The sequence below is a fragment of the Bufo gargarizans genome, chromosome 4, assembly GCF_014858855.1.
Source record: "Bufo gargarizans isolate SCDJY-AF-19 chromosome 4, ASM1485885v1, whole genome shotgun sequence".
Classification (NCBI taxonomy): Eukaryota; Metazoa; Chordata; class Amphibia; order Anura; family Bufonidae; genus Bufo; species Bufo gargarizans.
This window is the reverse complement of record NC_058083.1, coordinates 528,632,612-528,646,261: the sequence shown is the minus strand read 5'-3', so window position 1 is coordinate 528,646,261 and position 13,650 is coordinate 528,632,612. Positions and strand designations below refer to the sequence as shown.

General features: G+C 42.4%; 1 protein-coding gene across 2 annotated transcripts in view; it reads right to left on the bottom strand.

The window, feature by feature from the left end:
• LOC122934773 (zinc finger protein 883-like) overlaps positions 1–13,650 on the bottom strand; it is a 45,247-nt gene that overhangs the window by 23,379 nt on the left and 8,218 nt on the right. The window contains exons 3-5 of one of the 2 annotated variants that reach the window (XM_044290469.1): positions 13,411–13,578; positions 13,205–13,328; positions 10,285–12,082 (exon numbers count right to left, since the gene is read on the bottom strand). In XM_044290469.1, the coding sequence (XP_044146404.1) occupies positions 11,142–12,082; positions 13,205–13,328; positions 13,411–13,578 (1,233 nt within the window). In that variant the 3' untranslated portion in view covers positions 10,285–11,141. Of the gene's footprint in view, positions 1–10,284; positions 12,083–13,204; positions 13,329–13,410; positions 13,579–13,650 lie in introns of those variants that run through there. The other variant, XM_044290468.1, reaches the window with a different exon arrangement.

The window sequence follows — 13,650 nt, the reverse complement described above, 5'->3', positions numbered from 1 at the left end:
ATTTTTAAGAACTTATTGGAGTTGCCCGTGTCCTCCGCCCAGAGCTCCTCCATTCTGTAAATTTTCTCAAATGTGATGAGCCAGTCCCTAAGAAGAGGGGCGGATGTGGATTTCCAAAATCTAGGTGTGACCAGGCGAGCGGCTTGTACAAAGAATCTTAGGAGACCTTTTTTCAAAGTGGAGGTAGAACTAGGAAACATAGAAAGCAGAGCACCCTCCGGTGTCCACCTGGAAGAGCTGCCACTAACCATATCATATAAATCATTAATAGATTCCCAGAATGGTGTAATTTTGCTGCAGAACCACCAGATGTGGACCTACTGCCCTCCTCCCGGCCACATCTCCAGCATAAACTAGGGCATGCGGGAAGGAAAGAATGCAACAGGGCCGGGGTCCTGTACCACCTGGACATGATCTTAAATTTTTTTTCCTGGAGTCCGCAGCTTATAGACGACTTATAGGATAATTCGAATGCCTTCTCCCATAGCTCGGAGGGGAATGACTTCCCCAGTTCTTTTTCCCATACACTTACAAAGGGTAGGGTGGAAATGGAGTCATCCTTCCCCTGGAGTAGCCCGTAAATCAAAGACACTAAGTGTGTAGGAGGGGATGTTTGGGTGCACAGCGCTTCAAAGGTTGTAAGATCCCTAGAAAGCGCATCTTTGGGGCCTAAGGAGGACAGGTACGTTTTTAGACTGATATACCAAAACCACGCCCCTTTAGAAGACCTCTCCGGGAAGGAGGAAAGGGGCCGTAAGGTGCCCCTCTCCATAACTGAGGACACAGAAGGGTTATCTGCAAGGTCCAGACCCAAAAACGATTTATGACTCATGCCCAAAGTGAATTCAGGGTTATTGAAAAGAGGGGGCAGGGGGCTGGGGGATTGGGTGAGGCCTAGAGGTATTGCAATTTTATCCCACATTTTCAGAATGCCCGAGGTCAATATGGGGAGCCGCGAGGGTCTTTTAGACTTAGAGATCCAGAGCAAGTTTTGGGCTGGAAACCCCACCTCATGCTTCTCGAACTGGATCCATCTTTTAGATTGTCCATTATGAAACCAATCCAGTATATATGAGAGGATTGATGCTCTATGATAATTTGGTAGGTCAGGGACCCCCTCGCCTCCCCTTGATCTATGGAGCACCAAAAATCTCATCCCCATCCTAGGAGAAGAGCCCGCCCAGATAAATTTAAGGAACATAGATCTAAGAGTCCTGAAGAAGGCGTTTGGAAGGGGTATGGGGATAGTGCGAAAAAGGTACAAGATACGTGGAAGAATATTAATTTTAAGCGTGTGTATCCTACCGAACCAAGATAATGGTAGCCCTTTCCAGGCCTTCAGGTCCCTCTTATCATCATCTTAATCATCCGCATAAATGGCAATCTTCGACTCCAGATCTCCTATTCTCAGGCCCTTGATAGACTCATTGGCCCTAAGAGCTCTGGCTAAAAATTCCATAACCATAATGTATAGCAGAGGGGAAAGAGGACACCCTTGTCTGGTGCCATTATGGATACGGAACGGTGTCAATAATGATCCATTAACTCGGACCTGGGTGCTAGGATCACGGTACAATGCCAGAATTCTATCTATCATGCCAGGGCCGAAACCGAACTCCTTCAGGGACTCGTTTAGGAAGGACCAGTCCACCCGATCGAACACTTTCTCTGCGCCGATCGATAAAAGACACAGAGGGGACCCCAATCTACTAGCTCTGTTAATGATGGCCATGGAACGGATGGTATTATCACGTGTTTCCCTCCCTGGGACGAAACCCGCTTGATCTACATGGATCAAAGATGGTATAAACGGCTTCATTCTGTCTGCTAAGATTTTTGTGTAGATCTTCACATCTACGTTGATCAGAGATATAGGACGGTAATTGCCACATGCTAACGGATCTTTCCCCGGTTTTGGAATAACACATATGTGAGCAATCAAAGCCTGGGGAGGGAAAGACGAGCCACCCGCCAAGGAGTTACACATTCTAGTAAAAGGGGGGGGAAATCTCACCCAGAAAGTACTTGTAAAAGCGAGGCGTGAAGCCGTCAGGGCCCGTGCTTTTACCAACTGTCAACCCTTTAATTGTTTTATGAACCTCCGAGTCCGTTATCTCCCTCTCCAGCTCCTCCCTCTGTTCAAAGGATAACTTAGGGCCGAGCAAGCCAGACATATATTCCCTGACCTTCTTAGTTCCTTCCCCCCCCGCCCTGCGGTTTAGGGAAGGAATATACGAGGCGTTCGACCTCGGCAGCAACATTCTGTGCGAGTCTCGCAGAGCTTTTGGAAAACCTCATTGGAGAGTGACCCTGCTTCTGCTCCAAACCAGCCAGTTTCAGCAGTAGTGCTTTAACCTCCCCAGCTCTAATTTTCTTAACTCTAGAAGCGTGTAAGATAAGTCTACCTCTAATTACACATTTTAAGGCTTCCCACTGAATGGTCGGGCTAGAGGTGTCAGATTCGTGGTTCAAAGCAAAGTCAGAAAGGGCGGATCTAATGTCAGCTGCACATACCGGATCCCTAAGTATGTTGTCATTGAGTTTCCTGGTACCGGACGATCTGGAGGGGTCACCAGTGTCTAGAGCTACCCAAGTCATAAAGTGATCTGAAAATAAGGCAGGTTCAATGCCCGCCACGGGGTATGATTCAAGTAAGAGAGAGAAATGAATATATAGTCTAGACGGTGATACGTGTTGTGTGAGGCAGAAAAAAACGTGTAGTCTTTTGTAGTGGGAGATAGGATGCGCCATACGTCTATCAATTTAAGGAATCGGAGATGTCTCTTGAAGCCACGGGCCACCCCAGGGGAAATAGAGGACCTACCGGAGGAGGCATCCAAGGATACGTCCAAGGGGAAGTTAATATCTCCACCAAGGACAATCAGCAGGCCATCAGCGAAGTCGATCAGGGCGGAAAACATTTTGGAGGCAAAACGAGAATGCCCTGTATTAGGAAAGTAGACATTAGCAATAATTCGGAGTTTAGACGATAAAGAAACCTTAATGAAAAGGAAGCGGCCAGAACCGTCAGATACTGTGTCTATAATTTCACAAGGTACTGATTTGTGGACGGCATAGGACACACCCCGAGATTTAGACTCTGAGTGCGTGCAGTGCGACCAGGTCGTGTAATATCTATTTTTGCAGGAGGGCACATGTCCTGTTTTGAAGTGGGTCTCCTGCAAAAGAGCTATTGAGACCTTTTGTTTATGCATGCTATACAGAATTTGATTACGTTTAATAGGCTCATTGAAACCATTCACATTGTAAGAGATAATAAGCATCTCAGGGGTATCTTGGCCACACAAACTAAACAGGTAGGAGCGATGGAAGCCCAGGGTGAGCAAACACCCCACCACCACCACCACCACTCACATATAAGGCATAACTGGTAGTAAGCTATTTGGTATACACGTTAATGCCCTTGTCTTAGTCCTACAAATGGGAGCACAGGACAAGGCCAAAATAAACAAGAACTGCATATAATACCCACAGGGGTATATTAATAAATTAGAAGAACGGCTATAGAAAACTAGCTGTAAACTAGTAATAGGAACTGAATACAGGAACCTTGAGGTTTGCAAAATCGTGGAGAAACTTGTGTCCACTGTACTCTGTCTGACAGATGTGCTGGAGGTGGCATCACCGGCCACTCTGGAAGGGAGACCTTGGGTAGCGAGAAAGTCACTAAGAATTTAGGGAGATCATCTATGTCTCGGAACGTCGCCATCTTGCCGTCTTTCCTGGCATGCAATTGGAAAGGGAAGCCCCAGCGGTATATAATGTCCTGCTCTTTCAGTAGGGCAAGAATAGGGCGTACCGCTCTGCGCAGTTGAAGTGTTCTTCTAGATAGATCTGGTAGGATCTGATTTGAGCCCCCTGATAGGACAAGTCCTCGGACTGCCGTGCGGCCCTCATAATGTCCTCCTTGATTTTGAAAAAGTGCACGCGGCACACAATGTCCCGCTGTCTGTTGGGGTCGGCTGATTTAGGCCCTAAAGCCCTGTGTACTCGATCCAGCTCAATGGGGGTATCATTTGACCTCTTCAACAGAGAGCTAAATAGCACCTGAACGGTGGCTTCCAGGTCAGACGGCGCAACAGTTTCTGCTAGCCCCCTTATCCGGAGGTTGTTTCTCCGGTGACGATTATCAATGTCGTCAATGTAGGATAATATCTGGGAGATTTGCAAGGAGTGTGCAGAAAGCACTTGCTGGTGGTCTGCGAGGTGTTCAAATACGGCCTCCTGTGTTTTTTGAGAGGCCTCCACCCGGTGTCCCAAGTGAATGATTTCCCCCTTCAGTACCTCCATCTCTGATTTGTAGGTCTGCTCGAGTCGGGAGACCCAATGTTCTAAGACCTCCTTTGTAGGCAGCGCTTGCAACTGAGCTTGTAGGTCCCAGCTGATATCGGAGGTGCATGAAGAGGGACTCCTGGAGTCTGTATCCGAGGGAGCCGAGCGGGAGCCGCGGCCTGGAAGCGGTGTGGAGGTGCTGGCGGCCATCTTGGGAGCTCCCTGCTGTCCCACTGTGTTCGGCTGGGATCCGAAAAATTTCTGAATGCCGCTCCGTCACCTTGCTGGTTGGTATCCGCATTGCCCTTTGTTGTTTTCCTACCCATTTTGATCAGGTGATAGCAGGTTTTATAGCCTGAAAATAGCTGTTTAAGCCGGAGTGGCGGGAGAGCTGCAGCGACACACGTCCTACTCAGCCATGAGCAAGCCACGCCCCCTATCTCTTTTTTTGGATCCGGATTCGAACTCACCCTGGCCAACAATTTCCCTGGACGGCCCGATTCAGCTAAATATTTTTGTCTCTTAAAAAAAAGCCTCTGCCGGGCCTTATCCAATAAGAAGTTGGAATACTCCTGGCTTGCATTCTGCATGCTTTTCCTATTTTCCTCTGTTTTATTCCTAGAACATTCCTTCCTGGTGCCTGCCGCTGCTTCTTTTAATTCCCTCTCTTTCATACCATACCTCTTTCTTAAGTTAGAAATGTTTCTAATAAATAGCAAACTCATAAAGGCCTTGAATATATCTCATACTAATTGAATTTTTACCGAGTTATAATTAGTATCCCAAAAACTGACAATCTCCTGTTCTATCATTTTATGATTATCCATTATAGAAATCCAATGGGGACTTAATCTAAATGGGGGTCTTACCCTATATTTATTATCTATCATGGATACCTCCAGCGAGTACGGTACATGATCCGATAGAGCCCTGGCCTCATATTTCATCCGCTTTCTACATCTACGATGGTTTTTATTTATCAGAGCCAGATCTATCCTGGACATGGAATTTCCAGATTTACTTACACAAGAGAACGCTCTTTTCCCCTTCCCCAAACATCAAGAAAATCTGATTCCTGACAAAATCTTGCCAAAGGGGGACCCTTGAACAGAAATATGGGTATCGCCCCCCCATTGAAATCCTATCTCTGGATTAAAAACACAATTGAAATCCCCATTAACTAGCGAGGGACATTCAGACCATTGATCCATAAATGTTAGCAAACAATTAAGTACATAGAGAGAGAAAGGTGAAGGAATATAAATAAAGGCCAAAATACATAATCTTCCAACAAGCTTTCCATAAAGAAAAACTAATTTCCCCTGCTTATCAATAGAGGATGCCTCGCAGACAAAATTTATTCCTTTGTGGTTTAGACTTATCATTTCCACTAGAAAAAGTGGAATCATAAGTCTGCAGGGCCTATCCTCTACCGAACCACGTAGCTGTCTCCTCAGTGAAATGGGTCTCCACTAGGCAAACAATCGCTGGTAAGTGTCTCTGAACCAAATAAAAAACTGCCTGCCTTTTTAACTTATTGCCCAGGCCCCTAACATTCCAGGTTAAAATTTTAATCTACATCAAATCAGCTAATAGAGCCAAAAACAACAGATCCCCATCTCCACCCTTCATACCCCCTCCTAGGAGACACATCGCAATCCACCCTATCCCCCCCAAACCTCTTGATCCGCCACATTACTGCACCAGATCTCTGAACTAAGACCACCCTCCCCCTCTCCTCCAACCCCACCACTACCACAAAAAAAACATATAGAAAACAACTGCTTAAATATTATTCTGATCAAGCCGATCTGTCACATGGTCAGAGGTGTCAAAAAATTAGTTTCCCCGTTGTAAATTATCAGAAATTTTGCTGGATAGACAAATGAGTACTTAATGTCCCTTTCTTGCAGTCGTTTCTTAACCGCCATGAAGCTGCGTCTCTTTTCTTGAATCTCTTTAGAAAAATCAGGAAAAAAGGACAATTTACTCCCATTAAACTAGACAGGAGGGCACTCCCTGGCCCTTCTCAAAATCATATCACTGTCTCGTGAGACAAGGATCTTCACCAGAAGTGCCCATGGCTGTCTTCCAGGGATTGGTTTACCCCCTGGGCCCCGATGTGCTCTTTCTACCAAATACAATGGCGAAAAATGTTCCTTTCTAAATTTTTCCAGAATTAAAGTCTGTATCATGTCTGTATCATGTCTTCTGTACCTTCAGGTAGGCCTAGGATTCTCACATTACCTTGCCTCAACCTGTCCTCCAAGTCTACCACCTTTTTTTTTTTTTTTTTAGAGATATTAACATCTATTCTCAGAGTGGAGATTTCAATTTTAAATATTTTAACATCATTTTCCAGGACCCCCACTGAGCTTTCTATATTTGTAACTCTGTCCCGTATCTTTGATACATCATCCCTTATGAGGATCACATCAGTCTTGATTGCCCCAAGCTGCGTTGAAATATCTTAATTCTCCATTTTTTTTTAACCGCCACCAAGATTTCTTTTAGTGGGGAGGATTCAGCATTAGACAAGCTGTTTATGTCCTCTCTCTCTGCCCCCTCATCATGAATGTAATCATCCACCACATCTTCCACTCTGGATCCAGCATTGGTTTTAATATTAGGATCATGCATCACTTTTTGACCAGCTCCTACTCTTGTGATTACATTAGGGGATTTCAAAAACTGGTACATTTTTGCTGATTCTGGAGGTTTCTGCCCCATTTTAGAGTAGTCCTCTGACCACCTATTTTGCTTAGGACCCTTTTTATTTCCTCTGTCCTCTCCCCCTTTTTTCTTCCCCCTCCCTTCTCTTCGATTCTATCTCATTCTACAGTGTCCTGTTCTTTGATATAAACCATGGCAAAAGGCAAAAAAAGAGGAAAAAAAGAAATAGAAGAAAAACAAATCCAGAATGGGCAAATCTCACAGGTCTTCATACAGTAGAAGAAATGTAGCAGCAGTTCATATTCATTTAAGGTGGTACCATCATAAATCCACTGTCAGCCTCAATCCACACCAAGAAGCCACAAGAGTGTAAATTGTGGAAGAACCGGTAAGCCATTAATTCCTGGATGTCAGCAGAAGGATCGGAGAGGCAAATATAAAGCAGCAAGGCAAGGTGGCTTAAACATGGAGGCCAAAGGTATGAGGCTAGGGGTTTTCAGACCTACTTAGATGCTGGCAGGAAGGAGAGACAGGGAGACCAGATCCAGAAGAAGCCAGGCGCACCATCCCCAGGGAGCCATAAACAGGGATCGATGTTACTGCGCAGCACAACCGCAGAAAGTCATCAAGTCAGGCTGACGTTTGGCGTCTCCAGCACTCAAAGGCATGTTCCGCCCAGCAAGTAGAACAGACCACGGCGTGGCGAGGTGGAGAAGGAGGAATGTTGTGCATTTTTATAAGTACACAGTATTATCTAATGATATTATAGCCAAAATGAATGCTCATTGCCTTTAAGAGGAAATCAGCTTGAACCAAAGTTCTGTTATGTGGCTGAAAAGACCAAGATGAGTTCATGGCAAGTTCAGTTTATATAAGAGTCATAGTGAATATGAATGGACATTGTATTTTAAAAGTTATTGCTAAAAGATATGGGTTTATCTATGGGGAGTATACTGGCTTCTCCAGACATGTCTGTCTGAAGGGAACAATGTTTGTTTCATGGCTAAACCATGACAAGATAAGAATTTATATCCTTAAGACACATCTGGTGTGTGGTGTCTATTCATATATTCATAAGTATTATGTATATTCATGTGTGCATTTATTTAGCTTTTTAGTATGAACATATCAATAATTCATGTATAATATGCAATATTGATATGTAGTATAACCAAATATTAAGGTAATACTTTATGCCGTATCACACTGAGCGAATAGAGTCTCAGGAGGTAAAGAAACACTAAGGTTTTCTGCTGTTGGAAGTTTCTCAGAAAAGCTAATGTTATTCCAGGCGTCGTTACTCAATAGCTTGGACAGTTAGATATACAAACCCACAGTGCGAGTGAGTATAAGGCCCATTGTATTTCTTATCTGACCATATACAAGATGGTATGGGAACCATCAAATTGGTTCTACCAAGTCTGGGAAAGATTACTTCAGAGTGTCAGAGAAGTATCGCTCCTCTTTGATTTACGTTGAGAAAGGTTAAAAGGTACCTAATAAAATAAAGCCACGTTATCTAAGTTTTAACTTAAAAGTCTGATGTTACAACAGTGCCATCTGGAGGCAGATGGACAATATTATATTATTTTACCATTTGTTTTATACCATGTCAAGGGTTAATATGACATCATTGTGTTATTAGCATACGAATACACCCACCTTACCTGATTGGAAATCCCTAATCCAGAGGGGATGATTCTTAGATAAGGTGGGGAATAATTACTCGTGTGCAGAGCATCAACTCACTCAGACAAACTCACAAAGGAAACTGACCACAAGAAATATACCCAAAAAAACTTGGATTATTTTGGCTACTAGGAAAGTTCTTGAGAACTGGTCCCATCTGAAACTCTTTTTTACCTCTGACCCAGTAACGTATACTGTGCTTACTGCTAGTGATATTAATAAGATATTTATCTCGGTATATAGCCAAAAGTCCCCATACTGTGGGAATATATAGTGTTAGGCGCCTCCATAATGCTGATTATTCTCTTAGCAAAGATGCATATTGCTAATGGAAAATCTGACATTATTTGAAAAGAGGATTAAACCCTTGGAAAGTTATTTTCCATAGTCCGATTGCCAAGCTGGATATTTTTTCGTATTAATATCATATATTTTGATTGGTCATAGGGAAGCAGAGTCAAGTGATAACATTTATTTTTCCTTTATTAATCCGTGTTTTATTGTTATAGCCTGTTTGGTAAACAGAAGATCCCAAGTTTCTCCTGGTATATAAATCATTGGTCTGCTTGTTAAAAGTATAGCATCAACATTTTGTGATAGATAAATTTAAGTTGTACTGTGCTTCATTGTTTGTCTTTGCAATCGTATTGATTTTATATTCTTTGTTTTGTATTGTGTATAATAAACTACATATATTTTTTTGCATAGACAATTGTCCCTTTATTCACTGCTTGTACAAATCGAATTAAGATACTCGATAAAAGAACTTAGAGGTGATTATGTCCGCCTGAAGGATCATATAATTTTGATATTTTTAATATAATTTTTTATACTTTTTTTTTTATCCTCTCTTTTATATGAAGATTCTTTTTATATAGAAGATATTCGACAGGAAGAGGGGGTGACGCAGCCATACCTACATCATCACGCCTATGGTGGAATATCTAGGAGGGAAGAAATTTTATGAACTGACTTGTCACAGCGGTGGCATCCTAATATAGGACCATGCTGTAATTTAGAAATCTCTTAGAACAAGCCATTCTTTCACAAATGTTCACAAAGACGACTGCATGTCTAGGTGCTTGATTTTATACAAGTGTGCAAATGCAACTGAATGAAACACCTGCATTAAATTAAAGGTTTTAATTGGTAGAGGTCTGAGTGCGAAACGCTCATTCATGGGGTGAAATGTTCTTTGGTGCACACATCTCAATCATCGATTCTGGGCAACAGATTGTGCCGTTTAAACAGCACTCTGCTACCCAGAAACAATGAATTTGTATGAGCGCTGTATCTGTGTTTTAGTAACATGCAAATAAATTGGTTTGAGCACCAAGGGACCGGCCAGAGTCCTTGGAGCACCTCTTTGGTAACACCCATCTGCTCTGGGCAATTTCCACTCCCCTTGCTTAATTATCTAGCCCTGTCAATCAATGGGAAGAGTGGAGTTCCTAGATCAGAGGGGTGCTACAAATGCAGTACGCCAAGGGTTTTGGCTGGCCCTTTGGTGCTCAAACCATCTAATTTGCCTATTGCCAAAAACGCAGATATCTCGGCAACATTTCAACCTACCGATATGACAAAGGTAAAGGAAGCATGCTCTGATGCTCTTTGAAAACAACTTTTATTTATACATATTAAAAAAATAACTATTCCTAACCTAAACATAGGTCACATAGGCTGTAACAGAGGTTAAGGTGCAGTAGGAGCTATAGAGAGTTGGTTATTGACCTCTGCACCATTAATAGTACTCACATATATACACACATACACCTGTCCCTGTGCTAAATAAAGTAATTTGATGGGCTGATTTGCCTAGCTGTCATTTTCTGCCTGTTTCTGCACATTTAATTATAATTGAACATAATTAGGGGCAACTCAGGTGGAATAATACAACACTGTGGGGTGCAGAAAAGTTTGAAATCCTAATGTGCAGCGGCATTGCTAGCTTTGATACCAGCCTTATAAATATACTCTATCCCGCCTTGAAGTATAATGACAGTCCAGTATTTGGCCAATTGGAGGAGAGAACATCACAACAACGTCATTCGACTCACTGCTAGTCCAACTGCCCTAGAAGCTGGGGAGACAGCACTCTAATGGGTCAGTTATAAATGGTTATTTTTTAAATATATCTAGATAAAAGCTGTTATCCATAGATTATTCAACGACAGACATCACTACCTACTTCTGTATCATCTATTTAACTATCATTCTCAATGTCTTTCTGACCTCAAAATATGAACATAATATGTTCTGTACATCTGATCCCCCTTTGGAGCAATCAGTGATTTCTGTTCTTCAAGCAGGATGATGGCTCTATATTCCGCTGTAGTCCTGCTCCCGCGAGCATCGTGGCAGCGTCCATAGGATCAGAATGTTTCAACAGTTCAACGCAGGTCCTTTGACCCTAAGAAGGCATCATTACTAGGTAGCTGGTTCTACAATGAAGCTGCACATGTTTCAGATTTTCTACAATCTGAACATTAAGGTGGCTTCTCTCCTGTGTGAGTCCTCTGATGTTTAGAAAGACCTGATTTCTGTTTAAAACATTTCCCACATTCTGAACATGAAAATGGTTTCTCCCCTGTGTGAATTCTTAGATGTTCCATAAGATTTGATTTATGGGTAAAACATTTTCCACATTCTAAACACGAAAACGGCTTCTCTCCTGTGTGACTTCTTAGATGTTGTATAACACTTGATTTTTTGCTGAAGCATTTCCCACATTCTGGACATGAAAATGGCTTTTCCCCTGTGTGAATTCTTAGATGGTTCACAAGACTTGATTTCTGACCAAAATACATCCCACATTCTGAACATAAAAACGGCTTCTCCCCTGTGTGACTTCTTAGATGTTCCATTAGATTTGATTTATGGGTAAAACATTTCCCACATTCTGAACATGAAAATGGCTTCTCTCCTGTGTGAGTTCTTAGATGTTGTATGAGACTTGATTTCTTGCTGAAACATTTTCCACATTCTAAACATGAAAGTGACTTCTTCTCTGTGTGACTTGATTTCTGACCAAAACATGTCCCATATTCAGAGAATGGATTCTTGCCTGTGCAAGTCCTCTGATGTTTAAAAAAGTTTACTTTCTTGGTAAAAGATTTCCCACAATCTGAACATGACAATGGCCCTTCACTGTCTATTATCTCATGGAACGAATGATTAGATTCCTTTTTTAACAGTTTCTTACACGTTAATATTTTCCCGCATTTTAGTTTAGTTCTTGTTCTGCCAATTAGCGACTGATTTGGTGAAGGTTTCGTGTGACCAGTGGTGTTGGTGGATAGATCTCCGCTGTGAAGGACTGAGGATACATTAGGAGTTATTGAATTAGCTTCTGTGGTATTGTTGTCTTCTCCTTCATGATGGGAAGATAAATGGAGATGTCTGTGGGAGTCGCTCATAACATCTTCACCTGAAAAAAAGGCCACAATTTTCTTATCTTTCCTAAGTAAGTAATTTGTAACCAATCACACATGTAAGAAAACAGAATAATATACAATTTCCGTAATCACATGCCTGAAAGCAAAGAAAGATCATAGAAAGCATAAATTTATGAGTTCAGGATATAATCCCTTGTAGAGATAGCGACAGGTGTTTGAACCAGTGTAATAGGATCCAATATTGACAACAATAGGTAAAAATATATATCATTAGTGGAAACTAATTCTTCAAGAACATGAACAGATTTAACAAGTGGCAGCATGAGTGGTGCAACGCATTAGGCCAACATGGAAACTACAATTTCATAAGTTTTCATAGCATATTATAGGTTACACATTAAACTGCTAAACAAATGTGGTTACATGTATAATGTGTATGTAAAGGCTAATCAACGCCTAGATCCTTTACTTAGAGGGGAGATAAGCCGCTGCCAGAGGAGTGCATAACTACATATGCATGCTTGGAGTAGCATTCATATGTACGGGAGGATCAGAATAGGTGCCTGTTAGGATTGTTCCGTCAACAACTATCTCATGTGTATGGCTGGCTTTAGATTTCAACTGCCTAGCATGTTTATCACATCTCAACTAATTATCATTGGCAGGATTTAGGGCCATACCCATTAGAAGTGTATGGGCCCAACCTGAAAATTTTGGAGGGTTCAGTGACCATGTCATGTGCATGGTGGCCTCCTGACTCTATCCTGATGGCTTCAGGCCCCTGGTATACATTACAATGGTAACATAAACTAATGTCCAATGACTAATACAGACAAATCAGATGACTCCTGATGTACTGTAAACACATCGGCCACTGATCACATACTTCCCATTTGGAGCACTGCTCTGTCCTACAGTATACCATTTAAAGTGCATGCCTACATAAACGACTAAAGTATGGGTCACTAGTATTTAATGATACAGAATTCTTGTACAAGCCATTCTAAATGAGAAAGTCAGTCAGATGACTAGCGAAAGTCTTCAAGAAAAAAATACAAGTCCAGTTGCTCAAAATTTAAGGGGTTTTCCAGAATCAGGATGGCCTCTGGATAGGCCATCAATATCATTTACAATCATGGAAGGTCTCCTCTTACCCGGTGATGTGAGGGACTGGTGATTCTCCGTCAGGACGTCCTTGTACAGATCCTTGTGTTCTTCTAAATACTCCCACTCCTCCATGGAAAAATAGACAGCGACATCCTGACACCTTATAGGAACCTGACAACACAAGGACACAGTCATTACCAGACCCTCCCTTGGCGTTATTGTATAATGTCCCGGCATTCCCAGCAGAGCTCACCTCTCCGCTCAGCAGCTCAGTGATCCTGGTGGTAAGTTCTAGGATCTTCTGCTCATGTATCTGGGAATGAGATGGTGGCTCGGTGATGGGGTTCTGGATTCTGCTCCATCCTCCTGACACACGGGGTGTCATACACTCACCAGACGACTTCTTCACTACTGTATAATCCTGTGTATGGGGAGACGCCGATCACTACAGAGATTCTAAGAATCCTTCACCTTTCCAGTAATTTCCCTGTTT